The 24136-nt window shown below is 43.5% G+C and overlaps 1 protein-coding gene across 1 annotated transcript; it reads left to right on the top strand.

Moving 5' to 3' along the window:
• Positions 1 to 4565: 4565 nt before the first annotated feature.
• Positions 4566 to 23775, top strand: LOC143775085 (uncharacterized). Its single transcript, XM_077262923.1, has 3 exons — positions 4566 to 4836; positions 10044 to 11206; positions 23739 to 23775. The coding sequence occupies exons 2-3, from the start codon at positions 10050 to 10052 to the stop codon at positions 23773 to 23775; spliced, it is 1194 nt and encodes a 397-aa protein (XP_077119038.1). The 5' UTR covers positions 4566 to 4836; positions 10044 to 10049.
• The last annotated feature ends 361 nt before the right edge of the window (positions 23776 to 24136 follow it).

Raw genomic sequence — 24136 nt, 5'->3', positions numbered from 1 at the left:
AGGCTCTATGCAGCTTAAATTTGGCCACAGGGGTACACAGGCAACATTGGTGTGGTCAGCGGAGGACAATTGGAAGGAGGGACCGCAGACAGACTTCCTAGGCCCAAAATAATAAAATAGGCTCTATGCAGCTTAAATTTGGCTACAGGGGTGCACAGGCAGCATTGGTGTGGTCAGCGGAGGACAATTGGAAGGAGGGACCGCAGACAGACTTCCTAGGCCCAAAATAATAAAATAGGCTCTATGCAGCTTAAATTTGCCTACAGGGGTGCACAGGCCTCATTGGTGTGGTCAGCGGAGGACAATTGGAAGGAGGGACCGCAGACAGACTTCCTAGGCCTAAAATAATAAAATAGGCTCTATGCAGCTTCCATTATGTGGCAGGGGTACACAGGCAGCATTGGTGTGGGCAGCGGAGAACAATTGGAAGGAGGGACCGCAGACAGACTTCCTAGGCCTAAAATAATAAAATAGGCTCTATGCAGCTTAAATTTGGCTACAGGGGTACACAGGCAACATTGGTGTGGTCAGCGGAGGACAATTGGAAGGAGGGACCGCAGACAGACTTCCTAGGCCTAAAATAATAAAATAGGCTCTACACAGCTTAAATTTGGCTACAGGGGTACACAGGCAACATTGATGTGGTCAGCGGAGGACAATTGGAAGGAGGGACCGCAGACAGACTTCCTAGGCCTAAAATAATAAAATAGGCTCTATGCAGCTTCCATTATGTGGCAGGGGTACACAGGCAGCATTGGTGTGGGCAGCAGAGGACAATTGGAAGGAGGGACCGCAGACAGACTTCATAGGCCTAAAATAATAAAATAGGCTCTATGCAGCTTCCATTATGTGGCAGGGATACACAGGCAGCATTGGGGTGGGCAGTGGAGGACAATTGGAAGGAGGGACCGCAGACAGACTTCCTAGGCCTAAAATAATAAAATAGGCTTTATGCAGCTTAAATTTGGCTACAGGGGTACACAGGCAACATTGGTGTGGTCAGCCTAGGACAATTGGAAGGAGGGAAAGCAGACAGACTTCCTAGGCCTAAAATAATAAAATGGGCTCTATGCAGCTTCCATTATGTGGCAGGGGTACACAGGCAGCATTGGTGTGGGCAGCGGAGGACAATTGGAAGGAGGGACCGCAGACAGACTTACTAGGCCTAAAATAATAAAATAGGCTCTATGCAGCTTCCATTATGTGGCAGGGGTACACAGGCAGCATTGGTGTGGGCAGCGGAGGACAATTGGAAGGAGGGACCGCAGACAGAATACCTTGGCCTAAAATAATAAAATAGGCTCTATGCAGCTTAAATTTGGCCACAGGGGTACACAGGCAACATTGGTGTGGTCAGCGGAGGACAATTGGAAGGAGGGACCGCAGACAGACTTCATAGGCCTAAAATAATAAAATAGGCTCTATGCAGCTTCCATTATGTGGCAGGGATACACAGGCAGCATTGGGGTGGGCAGTGGAGGACAATTGGAAGGAGGGACCGCAGACAGACTTCCTAGGCCTAAAATAATAAAATAGGCTTTATGCAGCTTAAATTTGGCTACAGGGGTACACAGGCAACATTGGTGTGGTCAGCCTAGGACAAGTGGAAGGAGGGACCGCAGACAGACTTCCTAGGCCTAAAATAATAAAATGGGCTCTATGCAGCTTCCATTATGTGGCAGGGGTACACAGGCAGCATTGGTGTGGGCAGCGGAGGACAATTGGAAGGAGGGACCGCAGACAGACTTACTAGGCCTAAAATAATAAAATAGGCTCTATGCAGCTTCCATTATGTGGCAGGGGTACACAGGCAGCATTGGTGTGGGCAGCGGAGGACAATTGGAAGGAGGGACCGCAGACAGAATACCTTGGCCTAAAATAATAAAATAGGCTCTATGCAGCTTAAATTTGCCTACAGGGGTGCACAGGCCTCATTGGTGTGGTCAGCGGAGGACAATTGGAAGGAGGGACCGCAGACAGACTTCCTAGGCCTAAAATAATAAAATAGGCTCTATGCAGCTTCCATTATGTGGCAGGGGTACACAGGCAGCATTGGTGTGGGCAGCGGAGGTCAATTGGAAGGAGGGACCGCAGACAGACTTCCTAGGCCTAAAATAATAAAATAGGCTCTATGCAGCTTCCATTATGTGGCAGGGGTACACAGGCAGCATTGGGGTGGGCAGTGGAGGACAATTGGAAGGATCGACCGCAGACAGACTTCCTAGGCCCAAAATAATAAAATAGGCTCTATGCAGCTTAAATTTGGCTACCGGGGTACACAGGCAACATTGGTGTGGTCAGCGGAGGACAATTGGAAGGAGGGACCGCAGACAGACTTCCTAGGCCTAAAATAATAAAATAGGCTCTATGCAGCTTCAATTATGTGGCAGGGGTACACAGGCAGCATTGGTGTGGGCAGCGGAGTACATTTGGAAGGAGGGACCGCAGACAGACTTCCTAGGCCTAAAATAATAAAATAGGCTCTATGCAGCTTCAATTATGTGGCAGGGGTACACAGGCAGCATTGGTGTGGGCAGCGGAGGACAATTGTAAGGAGGGACCGCAGACATACTTCCTTGGCCCAAAATAATAAAATAGGCTCTATGCAGCTTAAATTTGGCTACAGGGGTACACAGGCAACATTGGTGTGGTCAGCGGAGGACAATTGGAAAGAGGGACCGCAGACAGACTTCCTAGGCCTAAAATAATAAAATAGGCTCTATGCAGCTTCAATTATGTGGCAGGGGTACACAGGCAGCATTGGTGTGGGCAGCGGAGTACATTTGGAAGGAGGGACCGCAGACAGACTTCCTAGGCCTAAAATAATAAAATAGGCTCTATGCAGCTTCCATTATGTGGCAGGGGTACACAGGCAGCATTGGTGTGGGCAGCGGAGGACAATTGGAAGGAGGGACCGCAGACAGACTTCCTAGGCCTAAAATAATAAAATAGGCTCTATGCAGCTTCCATTATGTGGCAGGGGTACACAGGCAGCATTGGGGTGGGCAGTGGAGGACAATTGGAAGGATCGACCGCAGACAGACTTCCTAGGCCCAAAATAATAAAATAGGCTCTATGCAGCTTAAATTTGGCTACAGGGGTACACAGGCAACATTGGTGTGGTCAGCGGAGGACAATTGGAAGGAGGGACCGCAGACAGACTTCCTAGGCCTAAAATAATAAAATAGGCTCTATGCAGCTTCCATTATGTGGCAGGGGTACACAGGCAGCATTGGTGTGGGCAGCGGAGGACAATTGGAAGGAGGGACCGCAGACAGACTTCCTTGGCCTAAAATAATAAAATAGGCTCTACGCAGCTTAAATTTGGCTACAGGGGTACACAGGCAACATTGATGTGGTCAGCGGAGGACAATTGGAAGGAGGGACCGCAGACAGACTTCCTAGGCCTAAAATAATAAAATAGGCTCTATGCAGCTTCAATTATGTGGCAGGGGTACACAGGCAGCATTGGTGTGGGCAGCGGAGTACAATTGGAAGGAGGGACCGCAGACAGACTTCCTAGGCCTAAAATAATAAAATAGGCTCTATGCAGCTTCAATTATGTGGCAGGGGTACACAGGCAGCATTGGTGTGGGCAGCGGAGGACAATTGGAAGGAGGGACCGCAGACAGACTTCCTTGGCCTAAAATAATAAAATAGGCTCTATGCAGCTTAAATTTGGCTACAGGGGTACACAGGCAACATTGGTGTGGTCAGCGGAGGACAATTGGAAGGAGGGACCGCAGACAGACTTCCTAGGCCTAAAATAATAAAATAGGCTCTATGCAGCTTCCATTATGTGGCAGGGGTACACAGGCAGCATTGGTGTGGGCAGCGGAGGACAATTGGAAGGAGGGACCGCAGGCAGACTTACTAGGCCTAAAATAATAAAATAGGCTCTATGCAGCTTCCATTATGTGGCAGGGGTACATGTAAAATCCAATAATAATATATATAATCACTTACATATGGATAATTACATGAAATCAAATAAAGAACCAAGGGTATAGGGAAAGTGTATGATACAGTTTCTGAAGGTCTTGTCATTGACCATCTGTCCTCTGCATGTCAAAAGCTAGAGGGTGTTTGTGAAGCCCAACCTATATTTGGATGTCTAGCGTTATTTCTAGCCGGTAAACAAGTGTAACTAAGCAACCTAACATGAGGTAATGCATAGGATCATCTACTTTTATGGTATAGACCATTGGCATGGAACTGGGTTACCTTATATGGATATTATGTAGGCGAAAATAGAAACCCATGAAAGTCTATGGGACGGATTTGTATATAAACCGTCTCTTCTCAGCATATGTTAGACTTCTCATACCTTGAGACTCTCTACATGGACGAACACATCATCACACAAGACCATATGTAAGATCAATGCTTGCTTTCATTTTCTTTTTAACCTAATACTTGAATTTGTGTGCAATGAACTTATAATTTACTTTTTCTTCATTTTTGTAATCACTCTTTTTGAATGGACATTAAATGAGTTCTGTTTTATCCAAACAATTCTATTTTTACTTTTCTTCCCAATCCTCACTAAGATACATTTTTTCTAACATTTTGGCGAGCCTTAGCCAGATCTGATTTTTTGTCTTTTCTGTGAGGAATTTCAGCCTTTTCAGGGGGGAGGTTGCTAAAACACCTGTTTTGAGTTGTTAAAAGGCACAGAAATTCTACTATATCGTGTTACAAAAGTCAGACTGAACCTACACACAGAAGTGAGGATACGTGATGCAAGTCCCATATACGGAGCTCTGAAGGATCCATAAAGACAGAGGATCTTCCATTGACTATTGGACCAATCCAGGAGGAAAAGAATTTCCATAGGTAAGAGAAATGGAGTTTATCCATGAATACTCTAAGAAGAGTAATATACAGTTTCAGTTTGTTCATAGCCATACAAATGCACAATTATGGTCTAGTCTGTATAACCAATGTGAAGCAGAGAATCTTAAAATTGATAAGAAGTTTTTTTCTGTAAAAAAGTTGCAAAGGAAGCTGCAGAATGTAATGCACATGGTCCGAGTGTACAATAATTTAGTTTTTGATAAAACTGAAACACAGACACAAATATGTACTATTACACAAGACATTGATCATACTGACATACAAGGTGTCACACAAGAAGCTGATGGAGATTACTTTGACTGTCCAAATTGTTTGATATTGTCTGAACATATTGAACAATTGGAAGATCAAATTGATACCAGAACAGAATTATTGTCCAAATTGAGACAAGATATTAAAAAAGCTTCTGTTGTTACACGATCAAAAGACCAAGAAGACAATGCTGCCGCATCATTTATACCTGACACACAAGAATTAGATGAATCAGTAGATTTACATGCAGAAGAATTGCAACGGAAAAAATTCCATGACAGAGCTGCACGCATTAATCTAAAAATACACGATCAGTTAATGAAAATTGCAAAAGACATTCCAAAATTCAATGACAAGATGGATGCCTTTTACAATGCAGACATTTTTGAATCAAACACAGACAAATACAATCTTAATGATGAACAGAAAAACAAGATTTTCAAAGTATGGTTACCCTCACATATGGGAAGAAGGTTACAGACCACACCCAGATTAAATGAGAATCATGAATTGACACATAGTACAAGAGAGGACAGACTTAGGCAATTAAATTCTTACATCACAGGAGAGGCCACTCCGAATGCTGAAATTTTGGAACAATTAAAAACTAATATTAATGAGGATCCATTTGTATTTTTGGTAAAATTTGAGCAGGCCTATAGAATGGTGATGGAAATTGGGCCTAATCAGTAACCAACATCCATGATCAGATTTTTTGTGAAAAAGTTCAAATGTTTGGATCCTGCCTCAGAACAGATGGCTAGTACTCAGCCATCATTGCAAGAAGCAACAGTTTTTATCGACAGAGTAAGGAGATCCATGAAGGCTAAAATAGCTGTAATTCATGAAAAAGAGGATAGTCAGCTGAAACCTAGACCCACAGTAACATTCAAGAGCAGAGATTACAACAAAGAACAAAGAGGTAAAAATACTACACAAAGAAACAATATCCATTGTTATTTCTGTGGTATACCTGGACACTTAAAGTGGCAATGCAGAAAATTCTTGAGAGCAGAATCAGAGACAGGTACACAAGGGACAGGTAATCTTGGAAGGGAAAATGGTCTCATGCCAAAATTATCCACCAGACCTTCTGCACCTCCATTACAGTCTAATGCCCCCACTCACACTGACAACAGACAAACGCAGTCTCCATATGCACCATTAATCAGACAGATCCGAGAGATGACAGTTAAGGAGACTGAGTCCAGAAATAGAATGCCGAGTGCTCTCAAAAAGGACACTGGACTTCTCCCATCTCCTTCATCCTTCTGACAATCACAGACAATTCCAACACCTCATCCACTGGAATTTGTGACTCGAGTTACATTAGATGAATGTGGAAGACCATTTGTCAAGGTAAATCTAGCAGGACAGAATGTTGTATTTCTCATTGATACAGGAGCTCAGTTAAGCGTCACAAATCTTGATCTGAAGCTACAACCAGATTCACCAGTTTGTACAATTGTTGGTTTTAGTGGAAAAGGTGGAACTAGAGCAACCTTAGTTACTGGTGTGATATTGGAAATACCTAGTTCTTTCAAAACAGGAATTGACATTTGGTATTGTCGTGACTCTGAAAATATACTTGGCACGGATTTTATGCAGAAATTTGGATGGGTTGTTGATCTAGGAAATCAGGTGATCTGGAAGGATTCTAATGGTTGTAAACCTGTAGTCATTGATCCTAGTGATTATAGCCATGTTGGAAGTATTTGCTTAAATGATGTTGTGTCAACAGATCATCTGTGGCCTGAAACTGGTGGTGATGAGGTATTGACAGAAATTGTACAGCTTTTTCCTTCTCTTTGGGCTCAGTTCAGGAATGAAGTAGGGACCATGAAAGATGTAATTGTAAATGTCGAGGGGCGTGATCCCCCACCTCAGCGTCAGTATAAATTGCCTCCAGAATCAATTGAGTCTATGTCAAAGATCATACAGGAATTGTTAAAACAAGGTGTCATCCGAAAGGCTAATTCTGTAAGTAACAATCCATTGTGGTGTGTTTTGAAATCTGATGGTTCTTATCGGATGATATTGGATCTGCGGATGTTTAATAAATATACTCCCAATGTAGCACCCATTGTTGCAGATACTCATGACATGATGGCAAGGTTGAATGCAAAGGCAAAATACTTTTCTGTACTAGACATCAGTAATGGTTTTTTCAGTATACCTCTTGAAAAGAGTTGTCAATACAAGTTTGCTTTTACTTTCTTGGATGAGCAATACCTGTTTTGCAGGTTACCTCAGGGAGCTCATTTGTCACCGAGCATCTTTCATCAGGCATTGGCAAAGGTATTGTCTAAATTTTCAAGGCCGGACTGTATTTTACAGTATGTGGATGATATTTTGCTATCCACAGAAGATAAGGAGTCACATGTTTCACTTCTGAAAGAGTTGTTTGAGCTGCTGCATGATGCAGGGTTGAAATTGAACACAAAAAAGGTCAAATTGCTGCAGACTGAGGTCAGATTCTTAGGGGTATTGTTGAGCCCAGGTAAAAGACAACCATTGCAGGAATGGATCGATGCAATTGCTTCTTTGCCAGTTCCAACATCACACAAGGCAGTACGACATTTCTTGGGTCTTATAAATTTTTCAAGGGAGTTCATTGAGAATTTTGCAGACAAAGCCAGGCCTTTGTATGCTCTTTTAAAAAATGAAAACAGTGAGTATTTTGGTCCTTGGGGTGATGAACAACAAACCTCATTTGAACAATTGAAAATGAATTTACAAACTGCACCTGCTTTGTCCACAGTAGATCCTACGGCTCCATTTGCTTTGCAAGTGCACACATCAGAGACTTCTGTGTCTGCTGTGCTGCTGCAGTTGCAAGGAGAAGAGTGGAGAATTTTGGGCTATTTTTCTAAGCTTCTCTCACCTGTTGAAAGAGGGTTTGAGACATGTGCAAGACACCTGGTAGGTGTGTACTTTGCAGTCAAAGCAACTGAACACATTGTTGGGTTCAACAAAATTACTTTGCAAACTCCTCATTCTACACTAAAACTTCTCTTTGAGAATAATATCCCAGGTGTGTCACATCAGAGATTTGCTCATTGGTTATTGTCATTGTCTCCCAAACAAATTGAGGTAGATTACAAAGCCAAATATGTTCTTCCTCAGTTGATGCAATATGAAGGACAAACTCATGATTGTTTGCAGTCTTTTCAGGATCCATGTCCATCGCTTTTCAGACGGAAGGCAGAGGCAACAGATGAACCAATTTTTGTTGATGGTTCCAGATTTTATGCAGATGGACATTACTATGCAGGATATTCCATTTTTTATCCTAAAAGAGAACAGGTAGTAAAACACAAATTACCAAGTCATTTTTCAGCTCAAAGGGCAGAGCTAGAAGCAGTGAAAATGGTGCTACAGCTGAACGAAGCTGATGATCAGTGTCCCATTGTAATCTACAGTGATAGCTCCTATGTTGTTAGATCACTGACAGATTATTTGCCAGTTTGGGAAAAAAGAGGCTATGTAGATTCTTCAAATAAGACTCTTGTACATAGTGACACACTGAAAACAATTTTCAAAATAGCATCAAAAACCCCTAATGGTTTTGCTATTGTCAAAGTACCAGCCCATAAAAAAACTGATGATGAATTATCTGTAGGAAATGCTACTGCAGATAGGTTAGCCAAAGAGGCAGCCCTGACAGGAGAAGAAGTGTTTCAACCAGAGACTATTGAGCTTTTAGCAGTTCAAAGAACGGACACGCATATCCCTTCTTTTGCGGAAGAACAGGAGAAAGACACATCTCTTGTTGCTTCCCGGGTTGATCCAAAACCTCCCTTTGTTTGTGAAAACGGGGTTTTGTGTCATGACTTAAACGGGGAGTTGCGTCCTGTTGTACCAAAACATCTACAGGCTGAGTTCACAAAATATAATCATGAAAGTTTGGGTCATTTGGGCCAACAGAAATTGTTAGACATTCTCAGAGAGAAATTTTACTGGGAAAAGATGGAAGAGACAGTACAAAGTATTGTCCAATCATGTCTCATTTGTGCCCAAATTAATCCAAGACCAAAAAGACAGAAACCGCCACTACTCCGAACCGCACCTGCAGATGGTCCATGGTGTACACTACAAATCGACTACATTGGTCCGTTACCATCAGGTAAAAATGGTCTCAGGTATGCATTGGTTGTGGTAGATGTTTTTTCCAAAAGGGTTGAAATTTTACCTGTCAGAAAAGATGATGCTTTGTCTACAGCTAGAGCATTAGTTAATCATGTCTTTTGTACTTGGGGGATCCCAAGAATGATCTCCTCTGATCGAGGAAGTCACTTTACAGGAAAAATCATGCAAGCCGTTTGTACTATTCTAGGGGTACAACAACAGTTCCATGTACCTTACCATCCACAGTCTGCTGGTATTGTGGAAAGGATGAATAGGACAATAAAATCCAGAATTGCCAAGATGCTATTGGACAAAGGCAATACTTGGGTTGATGCCGTACCTTTTGTATTGTTGAGTGTGAGAGGAACAACTTCTTCCACAACTCAGTTCACTCCTTTTGAACTAATGACAGGAAGAAAAATGCCATTGATTTTTCCACATGAACCATTTTTGTCTACATCTCAAAAAGATGCTGTTGCAAGGTCCGAATGGTTGCAATTGTTGCAGGAAAATTTGAAAACAATTCTTCCTCATGCTGCATCAAGAATGCAGAGAATGGAGCCACCATATGAGTCTAAATTCAAAAAAGGGGCTCAGGTGATGATCAAAACTTTCAGGAAGAATGGACCTTGGGAAAGTAACTGGGAAGGTCCCTTTGATATCATTGAAACCATGGGACAAGTTATGATTCTTGTGCAACGAGCATCAAACGTGGTTAAAAATACCCGCAGGCAACAAAGAGTGTGGGTACATGTTGATCAATGCAAATTGTATATTGCAAAATAATGATACTGCATTTCTTTTAGGAAGAAATGAATTCCAATAAGAGCTGGAATACGGAACACCATGACCTTGATGGAAGGGATTCAACACCAATCCTTCGAGAAAAGACGACAGTTCCCAGGAAAAGTTACTATCTGATGGGAATCGCATTTCTGCTGCTATGTACTATTTCAACTGTGATCTACGCAGAAGACATCTTACATCGTGAAACAGACACTAGTGAAGTGAATGAACCTTTCAGAAGAACTCTACATTCGAGGAAACCAAGAGGATCAAGTTTACAAAACCTTAAAGATGAAGACATACCGGACAATTCAGTAGATATTACTGGAAACATCTGCATGGGTTATGGGGTGAAATGCTGTATTGAGCTACACTTCATACACGACACTGACATAATATTACATGCTACTACAGGACCTAAGGCTGGGTTTATACAGTTACAAGGAGATTATGTACACAATAATAAGACGGGTACATGGGAATGTAATCCTACAGATGTGTTATACTGGAATATAGAGATAAGAGGTGAAGAGAAAGCTGTGTGGTCAGGAGATATTACAAATGATATGATCACAAAAGGGAAAGTTGGAACATCCAAAACAGATATTTGGTTGAAAACACAACTTTTTGGGAAAACTTTAGATCCTTCATTACTTTCTATTACAGAAGGAGATGAAGATTGGGTAAAAACATGGAACTTCCAGATAACTAGAGAACCAGTACAAGTACAGGTATCTGTAATTTTTACAGTAACAAATACTATAGTTCCAGAAGTAAGGGTTACACCACAAACAGTACATAGCCAAGAAAATATGTCTCCTTTGTCATTAAAATGCAACACAAGGTTAGAGTTACCTTCGGAATCTCTGTTAACCTGGACCAAAGATAATTTATTTTTGGGAAGTTTTGCAAGTGGTCCAACAAATGTTATACACAGAGGTCAATCCGGAAATGTGAGATGGTTGAATAAGAATTTTATTTTTTCTGTAGATAATCCATCTCCTAAGGATTCTGGACTTTACCAATGTTGCGTTTTAACGAAAAATAATTACAAACAATGCAAAAATGTAAATGTAAATATATGGTCAGCAGTAGATAATGTTTGCACACAGACAAGATTTCAACTATCTACTCCTTTCCAAATTAACCAATTCCAATCTAAACCTATATTACGAGATGGAATGTTTATGACTATGATATGGACTTTTAACATGTCTAATTGGAAAATTTCTTCTAGATATCCTCAATGTCAATCACATCTCATTAATATGGAAATGGGAATAGAACAATGGTTTGGGAAAAGAACTCCAACACAAGTTAGAAGTAAGAGGGGAGTGTTGGAAGGAATTTTGGGGGGATTAGGTACAGTAGGAAGTCTAATTAACACTATGGACATACATACACTTAAATCAGATTTGGAAAATATTGGGTATATCGGAGGTAAAGGAGTAAAGATTCAGAAAAGTTTGAATCAAGTTCTTGAGAAAATGGTTTTGACTACTGCTTCTGTATTGGGGTCTTCTGTCTCACATCTACAAGATTCTACTTTAGCATTAATAGAAAGTGAACAGGAATCTCAAGTGGCCAAAACATGTCTAGAAATTCAGATTGAATATTCCACCAATCTAAAAATGATTGCACAAGCCTTACAAAGTGGAATTACTCCTTTAGGACTAATGAGAAATTTGCCTACAGAATATAGTTTTGCATTAAATCATACAGATTTGTGGGTAAATAAGTGGTTAGGATGTGACCAGGATATTTGTGTAGGAACATCACTGATTCCAGTGTCGGGAAGAGAAGAAACCCTAGTTCCTATAACTGTTCTGGGAATTCCTGTTAGTCACACACAATTGCTATATTATCAATTACAGTACACAGATTTTGCATTTGACGGAACAAACACTGAACAATTAGACATTTCTTCATTTTTAAATTTTGTTTCTAAGGTAATGTGTTTACCTGGACAGGATAAAGTCATTTATCATTCATGTTTCAATAATCATACCTCATGTCATGCCAGAGTTGAGAATGTACACACGATCCATGACTTGGTGACACCAGTAAGCGCTAATAAGATTTGTTTCCAAGTTATGTCAGAGAAAGAAGTTGTTTCTGCATACTTTCCATCTTGTGTACATGCTGAAAATCTGACAATAGGTTTATATTGTATCGAGGGAAATGTGAAAACTCTCTCAAAGAAGGAAGGAAGTATTAATATTACGTTAATAGATTCAAGAAACCTAAAAATCCTTCCAATACAGTTCAATTTGTCCCAAATAAATAATTTTCCTTGGAATATGTGGACAAATGAGATAAAGAAAGACAAGGGTTTGTTAAATTTGTTAACAAAACAATTAAAAGAAGCTGAAATTGTATTCAGACATGAGCAAGGTAATTTAAATGATATTGAACATGAATGGACAAGTATGTCAGGCTCATCTTGGTGGAAAAATTTAGGAAAATCAGTAACTAGTTGGTCACAGTCTTCAACGAAGATGGCAGTAGGAAATGTATTATCTAATCCGATTTTTATTATATTTATTATAGTTTTGCAGTGTATAATATATCAAATAGTTATTATGTGTAAAATTAAGAACATTTATAAAAAGATAAAGACAGAAATGAAAAAGGAAGATGACATTTTAAGAGAAATGCTGAAAAGAAAAATATAATTCTCTAATCTAATTTTAGTTTTCAAAACTCAGGTGACATTCGAGACAGATGTTAGTACAAGGTTTTCAGAATAAAGAATGAATGTGATACGAATGGTGAGAGAAAGATTTTAGGGTTAATTATGATATTCTCAAATCATAATCAGGGGGGAATGTAAAATCCAATAATAATATATATATAATCACTTACATATGGATAATTACATGAAATCAAATAAAGAACCAAGGGTATAGGGAAAGTGTATGATACAGTTTCTGAAGGTCTTGTCATTGACCATCTGTCCTCTGCATGTCAAAAGCTAGAGGGTGTTTGTGAAGCCCAACCTATATTTGGATGTCTAGCGTTATTTCTAGCCGGTAAACAAGTGTAACTAAGCAACCTAACATGAGGTAATGCATAGGATCATCTACTTTTATGGTATAGACCATTGGCATGGAACTGGGTTACCTTATATGGATATTATGTAGGAGAAAATAGAAACCCATGAAAGTCTATGGGACGGATTTGTATATAAACCGTCTCTTCTCAGCATATGTTAGAGTCCTCATACCTTGAGACTCTCTACATGGACGAACACATCATCACACAACACCATATGTAAGATCAATGCTTGCTTTCATTTTCTTTTTAACCTAATACTTGAATTTGTGTGCAATGAACTTATAATTTACTTTTTCTTCATTTTTGTAATCACTCTTTTTGAATGGACATTAAATGAGTTCTGTTTTATCCAAACAATTCTATTTTTACTTTTCTTCCCAATCCTCACTAAGATACATTTTTTCTAACAGTACACAGGCAGCATTGGTGTGGGCAGCGGAGGACAATTGGAAGGAGGGACCGCAGACAGAATACCTTGGCCTAAAATAATAAAATAGGCTCTATGCAGCTTAAATTTGGCCACAGGGGTACACAGGCAACATTGGTGTGGTCAGCGGAGGATAAATGGAAGGAGGGACCGCAGACAGACTTCCTAGGCCTAAAATAATAAAATAGGCTCTATGCAGCTTCCATTATGTGGCAGGGGTACACAGGCAGCATTGGTGTGGTCAGCAGAGGACAATTGGAAGGAGGGACCGCAGACAGACTTCCTAGGCCCAAAATAATAAAATAGGGTCTATACAGCTTAAATTTGGCTACAGGGGTGCACAGGCAGCATTGGTGTGGTCAGCGGAGGACAATTGGAAGGAGGGACCGCAGACAGACTTCCTAGGCCCAAAATAATAAAGTAGGTTCTATACAGCTTAAATTTGGCTACAGGGGTACACAGGCAACATTGGTGTGGTCAGCCTAGGACAATTGGAAGGAGGGAAAGCAGAAAGATTTCCTAGGCCTAAAAAAATAAAATAGGCTCTATGCAGCTTCCATTATGTGGCAGGGGTACACAGGCAGCATTGGTGTGGGCAGCGGAGGACAATTGGAAGGAGGGACCGCAGACAGACTTCCTAGGCCCAAAATAATAAAATAGGCTCTATACAGCTTAAATTTGGCTACAGGGGTACACAGGCAACATTGGTGTGGTCAGCCTAGGACAATTGGAAGGAGGGAAAGCAGAAAGATTTCCTAGGCCTAAAAAAATAAAATAGGCTCTATGCAGCTTCCATTATGTGGCAGGGGTACACAGGCAGCATTGGTGTGGGCAGCGGAGGACAATTGGAAGGAGGGACCGCAGACAGACTTACTAGGCCTAAAATAATAAAATAGGCTCTATGCAGCTTCCATTATGTGGCAGGGGTACACAGGCAGCATTGGTGTGGTCAGCAGAGGACAATTGGAAGGAGGGACCGCAGACAGACTTCCTAGGCCCAAAATAATAAAATAGGCTCTATGCAGCTTAAATTTGGCTACAGGGGTGCACAGGCAGCATTGGTGTGGTCAGCGGAGGACAATTGGAAGGAGGGACCGCAGACAGAATACCTTGGCCTAAAATAATAAAATAGGCTCTATGCAGCTTAAATTTGGCCACAGGGGTACACAGGCAACATTGGTGTGGTCAGCGGAGGACAATTGGAAGGAGGGACCGCAGACAGACTTCCTAGGCCTAAAATAATAAAATAGGCTCTATGCAGCTTCCATTATGTGGCAGGGGTACACAGGCAGCATTGGTGTGGTCAGCAGAGGACAATTGGAAGGAGGGACCGCAGACAGACTTCCTAGGCCCAAAATAATAAAATAGGCTCTATGCAGCTTAAATTTGGCTACAGGGGTGCACAGGCAGCATTGGTGTGGTCAGCGGAGGACAATTGGAAGGAGGGACCGCAGACAGACTTCCTAGGCCCAAAATAATAAAATAGGCTCTATGCAGCTTCCATTACGTGGCAGGGGTACACAGGCAGCATTGGTGTGGGCAGCGGAGGACAATTGGAAGGAGGGACCGCAGACAGACTTCCTAGGCCTAAAATAATAAAATAGGCTCTATGCAGCTTCCATTATGTGGCAGGGGTACACAGGCAGCATTGGGGTGGGCAGCGGAGGACAATTGGAAGGAGGGACCGCAGACAGACTTCCTAGGCCTAAAATAATAAAATAGGCTCTATGCAGCTTCCATTATGTGGCAGGGGTACACAGGCAGCATTGAGGTGGGCAGTGGAGGACAATTGGAAGGATCGACCGCAGACAGACTTCCTAGGCCTAAAATAATAAAATAGGCTCTATGCAGCTTAAATTTGGCTACAGGGGTACACAGGCAACATTGGTGTGGTAAGAGGAGGACAATTGGAAGGAGGGACCGCAGACAGACTTCCTAGGCCTAAAAAAATAAAATAGGCTCTATGCAGCTTAAATTTGGCTACAAGGGTACACAGGCAACATTGGTGTGGTCAGCGGAGGGCAATTGGAAGGAGGGACCGCAGACAGACTTCCTAGGCCTAAAATAATAAAATAGGCTCTATGCAGCTTAAATTTGGCTACAGGGGTACACAGGCAACATTGTTGTGGTCAGCGGAGGACAATTGGAAGGAGGGACCGCAGACAGACTTCCTAGGCTTAAAATAATAAAATAGGCTCTATGCAGCTTAAATTTGGCTACAGGGGTACACAGGCAACATTGGTGTGGTCAGCGGAGGACAATTGGAAGGAGGGACCGCAGACAGACTTCCTAGGCCTAAAATAATAAAATAGGCTCTATGCAGCTTAAATTTGGCTACAGTGGTACACAGGCAGCATTGGTGTGGGCAGCGGAGGACAATTGGAAGGAGGGACCGCAGACAGACTTCATAGGCCTAAAATAATAAAATAGGCTCTATGCAGCTTCCATTATGTGGCAGGGGTACACAGGCAGCATTGGGGTGGGCAGTGGAGGACAATTGGAAGGAGGGACCGCAGACAGACTTCCTAGGCCTAAAATAATAAAATAGGCTTTATGTAGCTTAAATTTGGCTACAGGGGTACACAGGCAACATTGGTGTGGTCAGCCTAGGACAATTGGAAGGAGGGAAAGCAGAAAGATTTCCTAGGCCTAAAAAAATAAAATAGGCTCTATGCAGCTTCCATTATGTGGCAGGGGTACACAGGCAGCATTGGTGTGGGCAGCGGAGGACAATTGGAAGGAGGGACCGCAGACAGACTTACTAGGCCTAAAATAATAAAATAGGCTCTATGCAGCTTCCATTATGTGGCAGGGGTACACAGGCAGCATTGGTGTGGGCAGCGGAGGACAATTGGAAGGAGGGACCGCAGACAGAATACCTTGGCCTAAAATAATAAAATAGGCTCTATGCAGCTTAAATTTGGCCACAGGGGTACACAGGCAACATTGGTGTGGTCAGCGGAGGATAATTGGAAGGAGGGACCGCAGACAGACTTCCTAGGCCTAAAATAATAAAATAGGCTCTATGCAGCTTCCATTATGTGGCAGGGGTACACAGGCAGCATTGGTGTGGTCAGCAGAGGACAATTGGAAGGAGGGACCGCAGACAGACTTCCTAGGCCCAAAATAATAAAATAGGCTCTATGCAGCTTAAATTTGGCTACAGGGGTGCACAGGCAGCATTGGTGTGGTCAGCGGAGGACAATTGGAAGGAGGGACCGCAGACAGACTTCCTAGGCCCAAAATAATAAAATAGGCTCTATGCAGCTTCCATTATGTGGCAGGGGTACACAGGCAGCATTGGTGTGGTCAGCGGAGGACAATTGGAAGGAGGGACCGCAGACAGACTTCCTAGGCCTAAAATAATAAAATAGGCTCTATGCAGCTTCCATTATGTGGCAGGGGTACACAGGCAGCATTGAGGTGGGCAGTGGAGGACAATTGGAAGGATCGATCGCAGACAGACTTCCTAGGCCTAAAATAATAAAATAGGCTCTATGCAGCTTAAATTTGGCTACAGGGGTACACAGGCAACATTGGTGTGGTAAGAGGAGGACAATTGGAAGGAGGGACCGCAGACAGACTTCCTAGGCCTAAAACAATAAAATAGGCTCTATGCAGCTTAAATTTGGCTACAGGGGTACACAGGCAACATTGGTGTGGTCAGCGGAGGGCAATTGGAAGGAGGGACCGCAGACAGACTTCCTAGGCCTAAAATAATAAAATAGGCTCTATGCAGCTTAAATTTGGCTACAGGGGTACACAGGCAACATTGTTGTGGTCAGCGGAGGACAATTGGAAGGAGGGACCGCAGACAGACTTCCTAGGCTTAAAATAATAAAATAGGCTCTATGCCGCTTAAATTTGGCTACAGGGGTACACAGGCAACATTGGTGTGGTCAGCGGAGGACAATTGGAAGGAGGGACCGCAGACAGACTTCCTAGGCCTAAAATAATAAAATAGGCTCTATGCAGCTTAAATTTGGCTACAGTGGTACACAGGCAGCATTGGTGTGGGCAGCGGAGGACAATTGGAAGGAGGGACCGCAGACAGACTTCATAGGCCTAAAATAATAAAATAGGCTCTATGCAGCTTCCATTATGTGGCAGGGGTACACAGGCAGCATTGGGGTGGGCAGTGGAGGACAATTGGAAGGAGGGACCGCAGACAGACTTCCTAGGCCTAAAATAATAAAATAGGCTTTATGTAGCTTAAATTTGGCTACAGGGGTACACAGGCAACATTGGTGTGGTCAGCCTAGGACAATTGGAAGGAGGGAAAGCAGAAAGATTTCCTAGGCCTAAAAAAATAAAATAGGCTCTATGCAGCTTCCATTATGTGGCAGGGGTACACAGGCAGCATTGGTGTGGGCAGCGGAGGACAATTGGAAGGAGGGACCGCAGACAGACTTACTAGGCCTAAAATAATAAAATAGGCTCTATGCAGCTTCCATTATGTGGCAGGGGTACACAGGCAGCATTGGTGTGGGCAGCGGAGGACAATTGGAAGGATGGACCGCAGACAGAATACCTTGGCCTAAAATAATAAAATAGGCTCTATGCAGCTTAAATTTGGCCACAGGGGTACACAGGCAACATTGGTGTGGTCAGCGGAGGATAATTGGAAGGAGGGACCGCAGACAGACTTCCTAGGCCCAAAATAATAAAATAGGCTCTATGCAGCTTCCATTACGTGGCAAGGGTACACAGGCAGCATTGGTGTGGTCAGCGGAGGACAATTGGAAGGCGGGACCGCAGACAGACTTCCTAGGCCTAAAATAATAAAATAGGCTCTATGCAGCTTCCATTATGTGGCAGGGGTACACAGGCAGCATTGGTGTGGGCAGCGGAGGACAATTGGAAGGAGAGACCGCAGACAGACTTCCTAGGCCTAAAATAATAAAATAGGCTCTATGCAGCTTCCATTATGTGGCAGGGGTACACAGGCAGCATTGGCATGGGCAGCGGAGGACAATTGGAAGGAGGGACCGCAGACAGACTTCCTAGGCCTAAAATAATAAAATAGGCTCTATGCAGCTTCCGTTATGTGGCAGGGGTACACAGGCAGCATTGGTGTGGGCAGCGGAGTACAATTGGAAGGAGGGACCGCAGACAGACTTCCTAGGCCTAAAATAATAAAATAGGCTCTATGCAGCTTCAATTATGTGGCAGGGGTACACAGGCAGCATTGGTGTGGGCAGCGGAGGACAATTGGAAGGAGGGACCGCAGACAGACTTCCTTGGCCTAAAATAATAAAATAGGCTCTATGCAGCTTAAATTTGGCTACAGGGGTACACAGGCAACATTGGTGTGGTAAGAGGAGGACAATTGGAAGGAGGGACCGCAGACAGACTTCCTAGGCCTAAAATAATAAAATAGGCTCTATGCAGCTTAAATTTGGCTACAGGGGTACACAGGCAACATTGGTGTGGTCAGCGGAGGGCATTTGGAAGGAGGGACCGCAGACAGACTTCCTAGGTCTAAAATAATAAAATAGGCTCTATGCAGCTTAAATTTGGCTACAGGGGTACACAGGCAACATTGTTTTGTTCAGCGGAGGACAATTGGAAGGAGGGACCGCAGACAGACTTCCTAGGCTTAAAATAATAAAATAGGCTCTATGCAGCTTAAATTTGGCTACAGGGGTACACAGGCAACATTGGTGTGGTCAGCGGAGGACAATTGGAAGGAGGGACCGCAGACAGACTTCCTAGGCCTAAAATAATAAAATAGGCTCTATGCAGCTTCCATTATGTGGCAGGGGTACACAGGCAGCATTGGTGTGGGCAGCGGAGGACAATTGGAAGGAGGGAGCACAGACAGACTTCCTAGGCCTAAAATAATAAAATAGGCTCTATGCAGCTTCCATTATGTTGCAGGGGTACACAGGCAGCATTGGTGTGGGCAGTGGCGGACAATTGGAAGGAGGGACTGCAGACAGACTTCCTAGGCCTAAAATAATAAAATAGGTTCTATGCAGCTTAAATTTGGCTACAGGGGTACACAAGCAACATTGGTGTGGTTAGAGGAGGACAATTGGAAGGAGGGACCACAGACAGACTTCCTAGGCCTAAAATAATAAAATAGGCTCTATGCAGCTTCCAATATTGGGCAGGGGTACACAGGCAGCATTGGTGTGGGCAGCGGAGAACAATTGGAAGGAGGGACTGCAGACAGACTTCCTAGGCCCAAAATAATAAAATAGGCTCTATGCAGCTTAAATTTGGCTACAGGGGTGCACAGGCAGCATTGGTGTGGTCAGCGGAGGACAATTGGAAGGAGGGACCGCAGACAGACTTCCTAGGCCCAAAATAATAAAATAGGCTCTATGCAGCTTCCATTACATGGCAGGGGTACACAGGCAGCATTGGTGTGGTCAGCGGAGGACAATTGGAAGGAGGGACCGCAGACAGACTTCCTAGGCCTAAAATAATAAAATAGGCTCTATGCAGCTTTCATTATGTGGCAGGGGTACACAGGCAGCATTGGTGTGGTCAGCAGAGGACAATTGGAAGGAGGGACCGCAGACAGACTTCCTAGGCCTAGGCCCAAAATAATAAAATAGGCTCTATGCAGCTTCCATTATGTGGCAGGGGTACACAGGCAGCATTGGTGTGGTCAGCGGAGGACAATTGGAAGGAGGGACCGCAGACAGACTTCCTAGGCCTAAAATAATAAAATAGGTTCTATGCAGCTTAAATTTGGCTACAGGGGTACACATGCAACATTGGTGTGGTTAGAGGAGGACAATTGGAAGGAGGGACCACAGACAGACTTCCTAGGCCTAAAATAATAAAATAGGCTCTATGCAGCTTCCAATATTGGGCAGGGGTACACAGGCAGCATTGGTGTGGGCAGCGGAGAACAATTGGAAGGAGGGACCGCAGACAGAGTTCCTAGGCCTAAAATAATAAAATAGGCTCTATGCAGATTCCATTATGTGGCAGGGGTACACAGGCAGCATTGGGTGTGGGCAGCGGAGAAAAATTGGAAGGAGGGACCGCAGACAGACTTCCTAGGCCTAAAATAATAAAATAGGCTCTATGCAGCTTAAATTTGGCTACAGGGGTACACAGGCAACATTGGTGTGGTCAGCGGAGGACAATTGGAAGGAGGGACCGCAGACAGACTTCCTAGGCCTAAAATAATAAAATAGGCTCTATGCAGCTTCCATTATGTGGCAAGGGTACACAGGCAGCATTGGTGTGGGCAGCGGAGGACAATTGGAAGGAGGGACCGCAGACAGACTTCCTAGGCCTAAAATAATAAAATAGGCTCTATGCAGCTTCCATTATGTGGCAGGGGTACACAGGCAGCATTGGTGTGGTCAGCGGAGGACAATTGGAAGGAGGGACCGCAGACAGACTTCCTAGACTAACGAGATTAGTCTAGCAATGTAGGTGTTCAAACCGTGTGTACGCGGATGCGAGGATGAGTACTTCCTTTTCCTAACGAGAGTCTCATGTAGGGTGAGCTGGACTGGAGAGCTGCATAGCGTGGAACTAGCGGGGGTGCCGGTGGACATGGGTGACTGAGAGAGGGTTGGTGATGGTATTCTTGCTGTTGCCCTACATACAGTTTTTCCTACCACAAACCTGGTGATTTCCTGACTGCTTTGGCCTTGCGACGAAACCGCCACATTACCGGCAGGTGGTGTTTTAAACGGTGGGCTTACAGTGAGGAAAGGGATGTCACGTTGCTGACTAGCTTCATTGTGAGAGGGTGCTACAACGTTAAGGGACGTTTGGTAGTTTGTCCAGGCTTGCAAGTGCATGGTGGTTAAATGTCTACGCATGCAACTTGTATTTAGATTTTTAACATTTTGACCTCTGCTGAAGGTCCTTGAGCATTTCTTACAGATGACTTTGCACTGATCATTGGGATCTTGGTTAAAAAAAAATCCAGACTGCACTCTTCCTACTATCGGATACCTTTTCAGGCATTGCACACTGAGCTACTTTAACCGGATGGCCACGCTGTCCTACAACTGGTTTTGGTTTTGCCACACGTTTTTGGCCAGATACGGGCCTGCCAGATGGAACCTGTTGCGATGTTGATGCCTGCTGCGGCTCCTCCTCCTCCGCTTCAGAGCTACTGCCGCCTCCACCCTGTTCCCCCAATGGCTGTCAATTGGGGTCAACAACTGGGTCATCTATGACCTCCTCTTCTATGTCCTGTGCACCTTCCTCTGGGTCACCGTGTAAGCCGGTGCTATAGCGTTGGTGACGGGGCTCCATAGTCTCATCGGGGTCAGATTCTGGATCATTACACTGCGAGGGCAATGTTCTGATCTGAGTCAAAGGAATAGCATAATAATCTGGCTGTGGCTGTGCATCTGTGCACTCCATGTCCGATTCATCTTGTAATGGGCATGGCCTGTTAACAATTTCCCTTTCTAACCCAGGCATGGTATGTGTAAAGAGCTCCATGGAGTAACCTGTTGTGTCGCCTGACGCATCCTTCACTGTTGTTCTGGGTGAAGGACACAAGGAAGCAACTTGTTCCTGACTGGGAGCATCCACTGACGACGCACTGCTCTGACATTTGGCACTTTCCGAGGAGGAGGCGAAAGAGCTAGAGGCAGAGTCAGCAATGAAAGCCAATACTTGTTCCTCCTGCTCCGGCTTCAAAAGCGGTTTTCCTACTCCCAGAAAAGGGAGCCTTCAAGGTCTTGTGTAGACAGACAATGACGCTGGCTCAACAACTCGAGACTTAGGGGCTATATTGCTTTTCCCACGACCACCTGATGCTCGACGATCACCACCACTAACATCATTACCAGCTGGCAATGAACGCCCACGGCCATGACCTCTTCCACCAGACTTCCTCATTCTCGGAAAAATGTAATCAAACTAACAACCGTTATGTGGTCCTGTAAAACCAGGTAGAAGGTGTACGTGAACTTGTTGTGAATTTAAATCTCCCTTTTTTATGTGTGGGAGAATGCAGGAAAAAATCAGGCCCATTGTATTACACTACACAGTTTGATTGGCAGAAAGAGGCTGGCAGATATGGCACTAACAGGACTGACGCAGATGCACACACTGGCAATAGAAATGTCCCTCTTTATGTGTGGGAGAATGCAGGGAAAAATCAGGCCCACTGTATTGCACTACACAGTTTGATTGGCAGAAAGAGGCTGGCAGATATGGCACTAACAGGACTGACGCAGATGCACACACTCGCAATAGAAATGTCCCTCTTTATGTGTGGGAGAATGCAGGGAAAAATCAGGCCCACTGTGGCCCACTGTATTACACTACACAGTTTGTTTGGCAGAAAGAGGCTGGCAGATATGGCAATAACAGGACTGACGCAGATGCACACACTGGCAATAGAAATGTCCCTCTTTATGTGTGGGAGAATGCAGGGAAAAAATCATCAGGCCCACTGTATTGCACTACACTGTTTGATTGGCAGAAAGAGGCTGGCAGATATGGCACTAACAGGACTGACGCAGATGCACACACTGGCAATAGAAATGTCCCTCTTTATGTGTGGGAGAATGTAGTGAAAAATCAGGCCCACTGTATTACACTACACAGTTTGATTGGCAGAAAGAGGCTGGCAGATATGGCACTAACAGGACTGACGCAGATGCACACACTGGCAATAGAAATGTCCCTTTTTATGTGTGGGAGAATGCAGGGAAAAATCAGGCCCACTGTATTACACTACACAGTTTGATTGGCAGAAAGAGGCTGGCAGATATGACACTGACAGGACTGACGCAGATGCACACACTGGCAATAGAAATGTCCCTCTTTTTTTGATATGGGAGACAAGGGATTTAATCAGGCCCACTATATCACGGTATAGTTCCTGTGGCACAAAATGACTGACAGATACCACAGACAGCACTGGCACAGATGCACAGATTTGGCAAGATTATTCTCCATTTATTTTAAATTTTTTTGGGGATATGGGAGATAAGTGATTTAATCAGGCCCACTGTTATACATTTGAAGAAGCTATTATGGCGAAACGGCGCTGTCGGGGTCACTGACGGACACTCTGGAAAGGACACACATATATATGTGAGTAATATAGGTCTTCTGCTGTTACTACCTTTTGCACTAGACACCTCCAGTTTACTCTGAGTGGTACGGGCACATTGACACTTTGTCTTTTGAGAGTTTAAACTACTATGGAAATGACCTTCTTTGATTACCGCAATACCTCAGCACTAGGCACTTTGTAAGCTGTCATTACTTATTACTATATTTGCAGGTTACCTTTTGCACTGGACACTTTCAGTTTACTCTGAGTGGTACAGGCACATTGGCACTTTGTTTTATGATAGTTTGGACTGCTATAATTATGACTTTTTGAGTACTGCAGTACTTTAATACTAGGCACTTTGTAGCTTGTAACTTGATATGTGTTAGCCTACAAAGTAGTCTTTGGATGTTACTTGCAATATAGAGATGCGGTTTCTTTTAGTCACAACTCTTCTGTGTGCACGTGCCACTTTATATTTCTTTAGGGCTGGTTCCCAAGAATATAATTAAATCTTTGGAAGGTGTTATAATGTTATGCAGTTTTGTCCTTTTTTCCTTTTTTGATGTATGATCCATCAGTATTCTTTTTGAATTTCCTTGTCTTGTGTTTTTATTTATAAAAATGTT

This window comes from Ranitomeya variabilis, chromosome 5, assembly GCF_051348905.1.
Source record: "Ranitomeya variabilis isolate aRanVar5 chromosome 5, aRanVar5.hap1, whole genome shotgun sequence".
In the NCBI taxonomy this organism is placed as follows: domain Eukaryota; kingdom Metazoa; phylum Chordata; class Amphibia; order Anura; family Dendrobatidae; genus Ranitomeya; species Ranitomeya variabilis.
This window is presented reverse-complemented; position numbering and strand designations above follow the sequence as displayed.

Excerpts from the sequence above, each read along its gene's own strand:
- LOC143775085 (XM_077262923.1), top strand. The coding sequence starts at position 10,050 with ATGAATTCCAATAAGAGCTGGAATACGGAACACCATGACCTTGATGGA. Across the intron at positions 11,207-23,738 it reads CCTATATTACGAGATGGAAT|GTTACCTTTTGCACTGGACA; the intron begins GTTTATGACTAT and ends CTATATTTGCAG.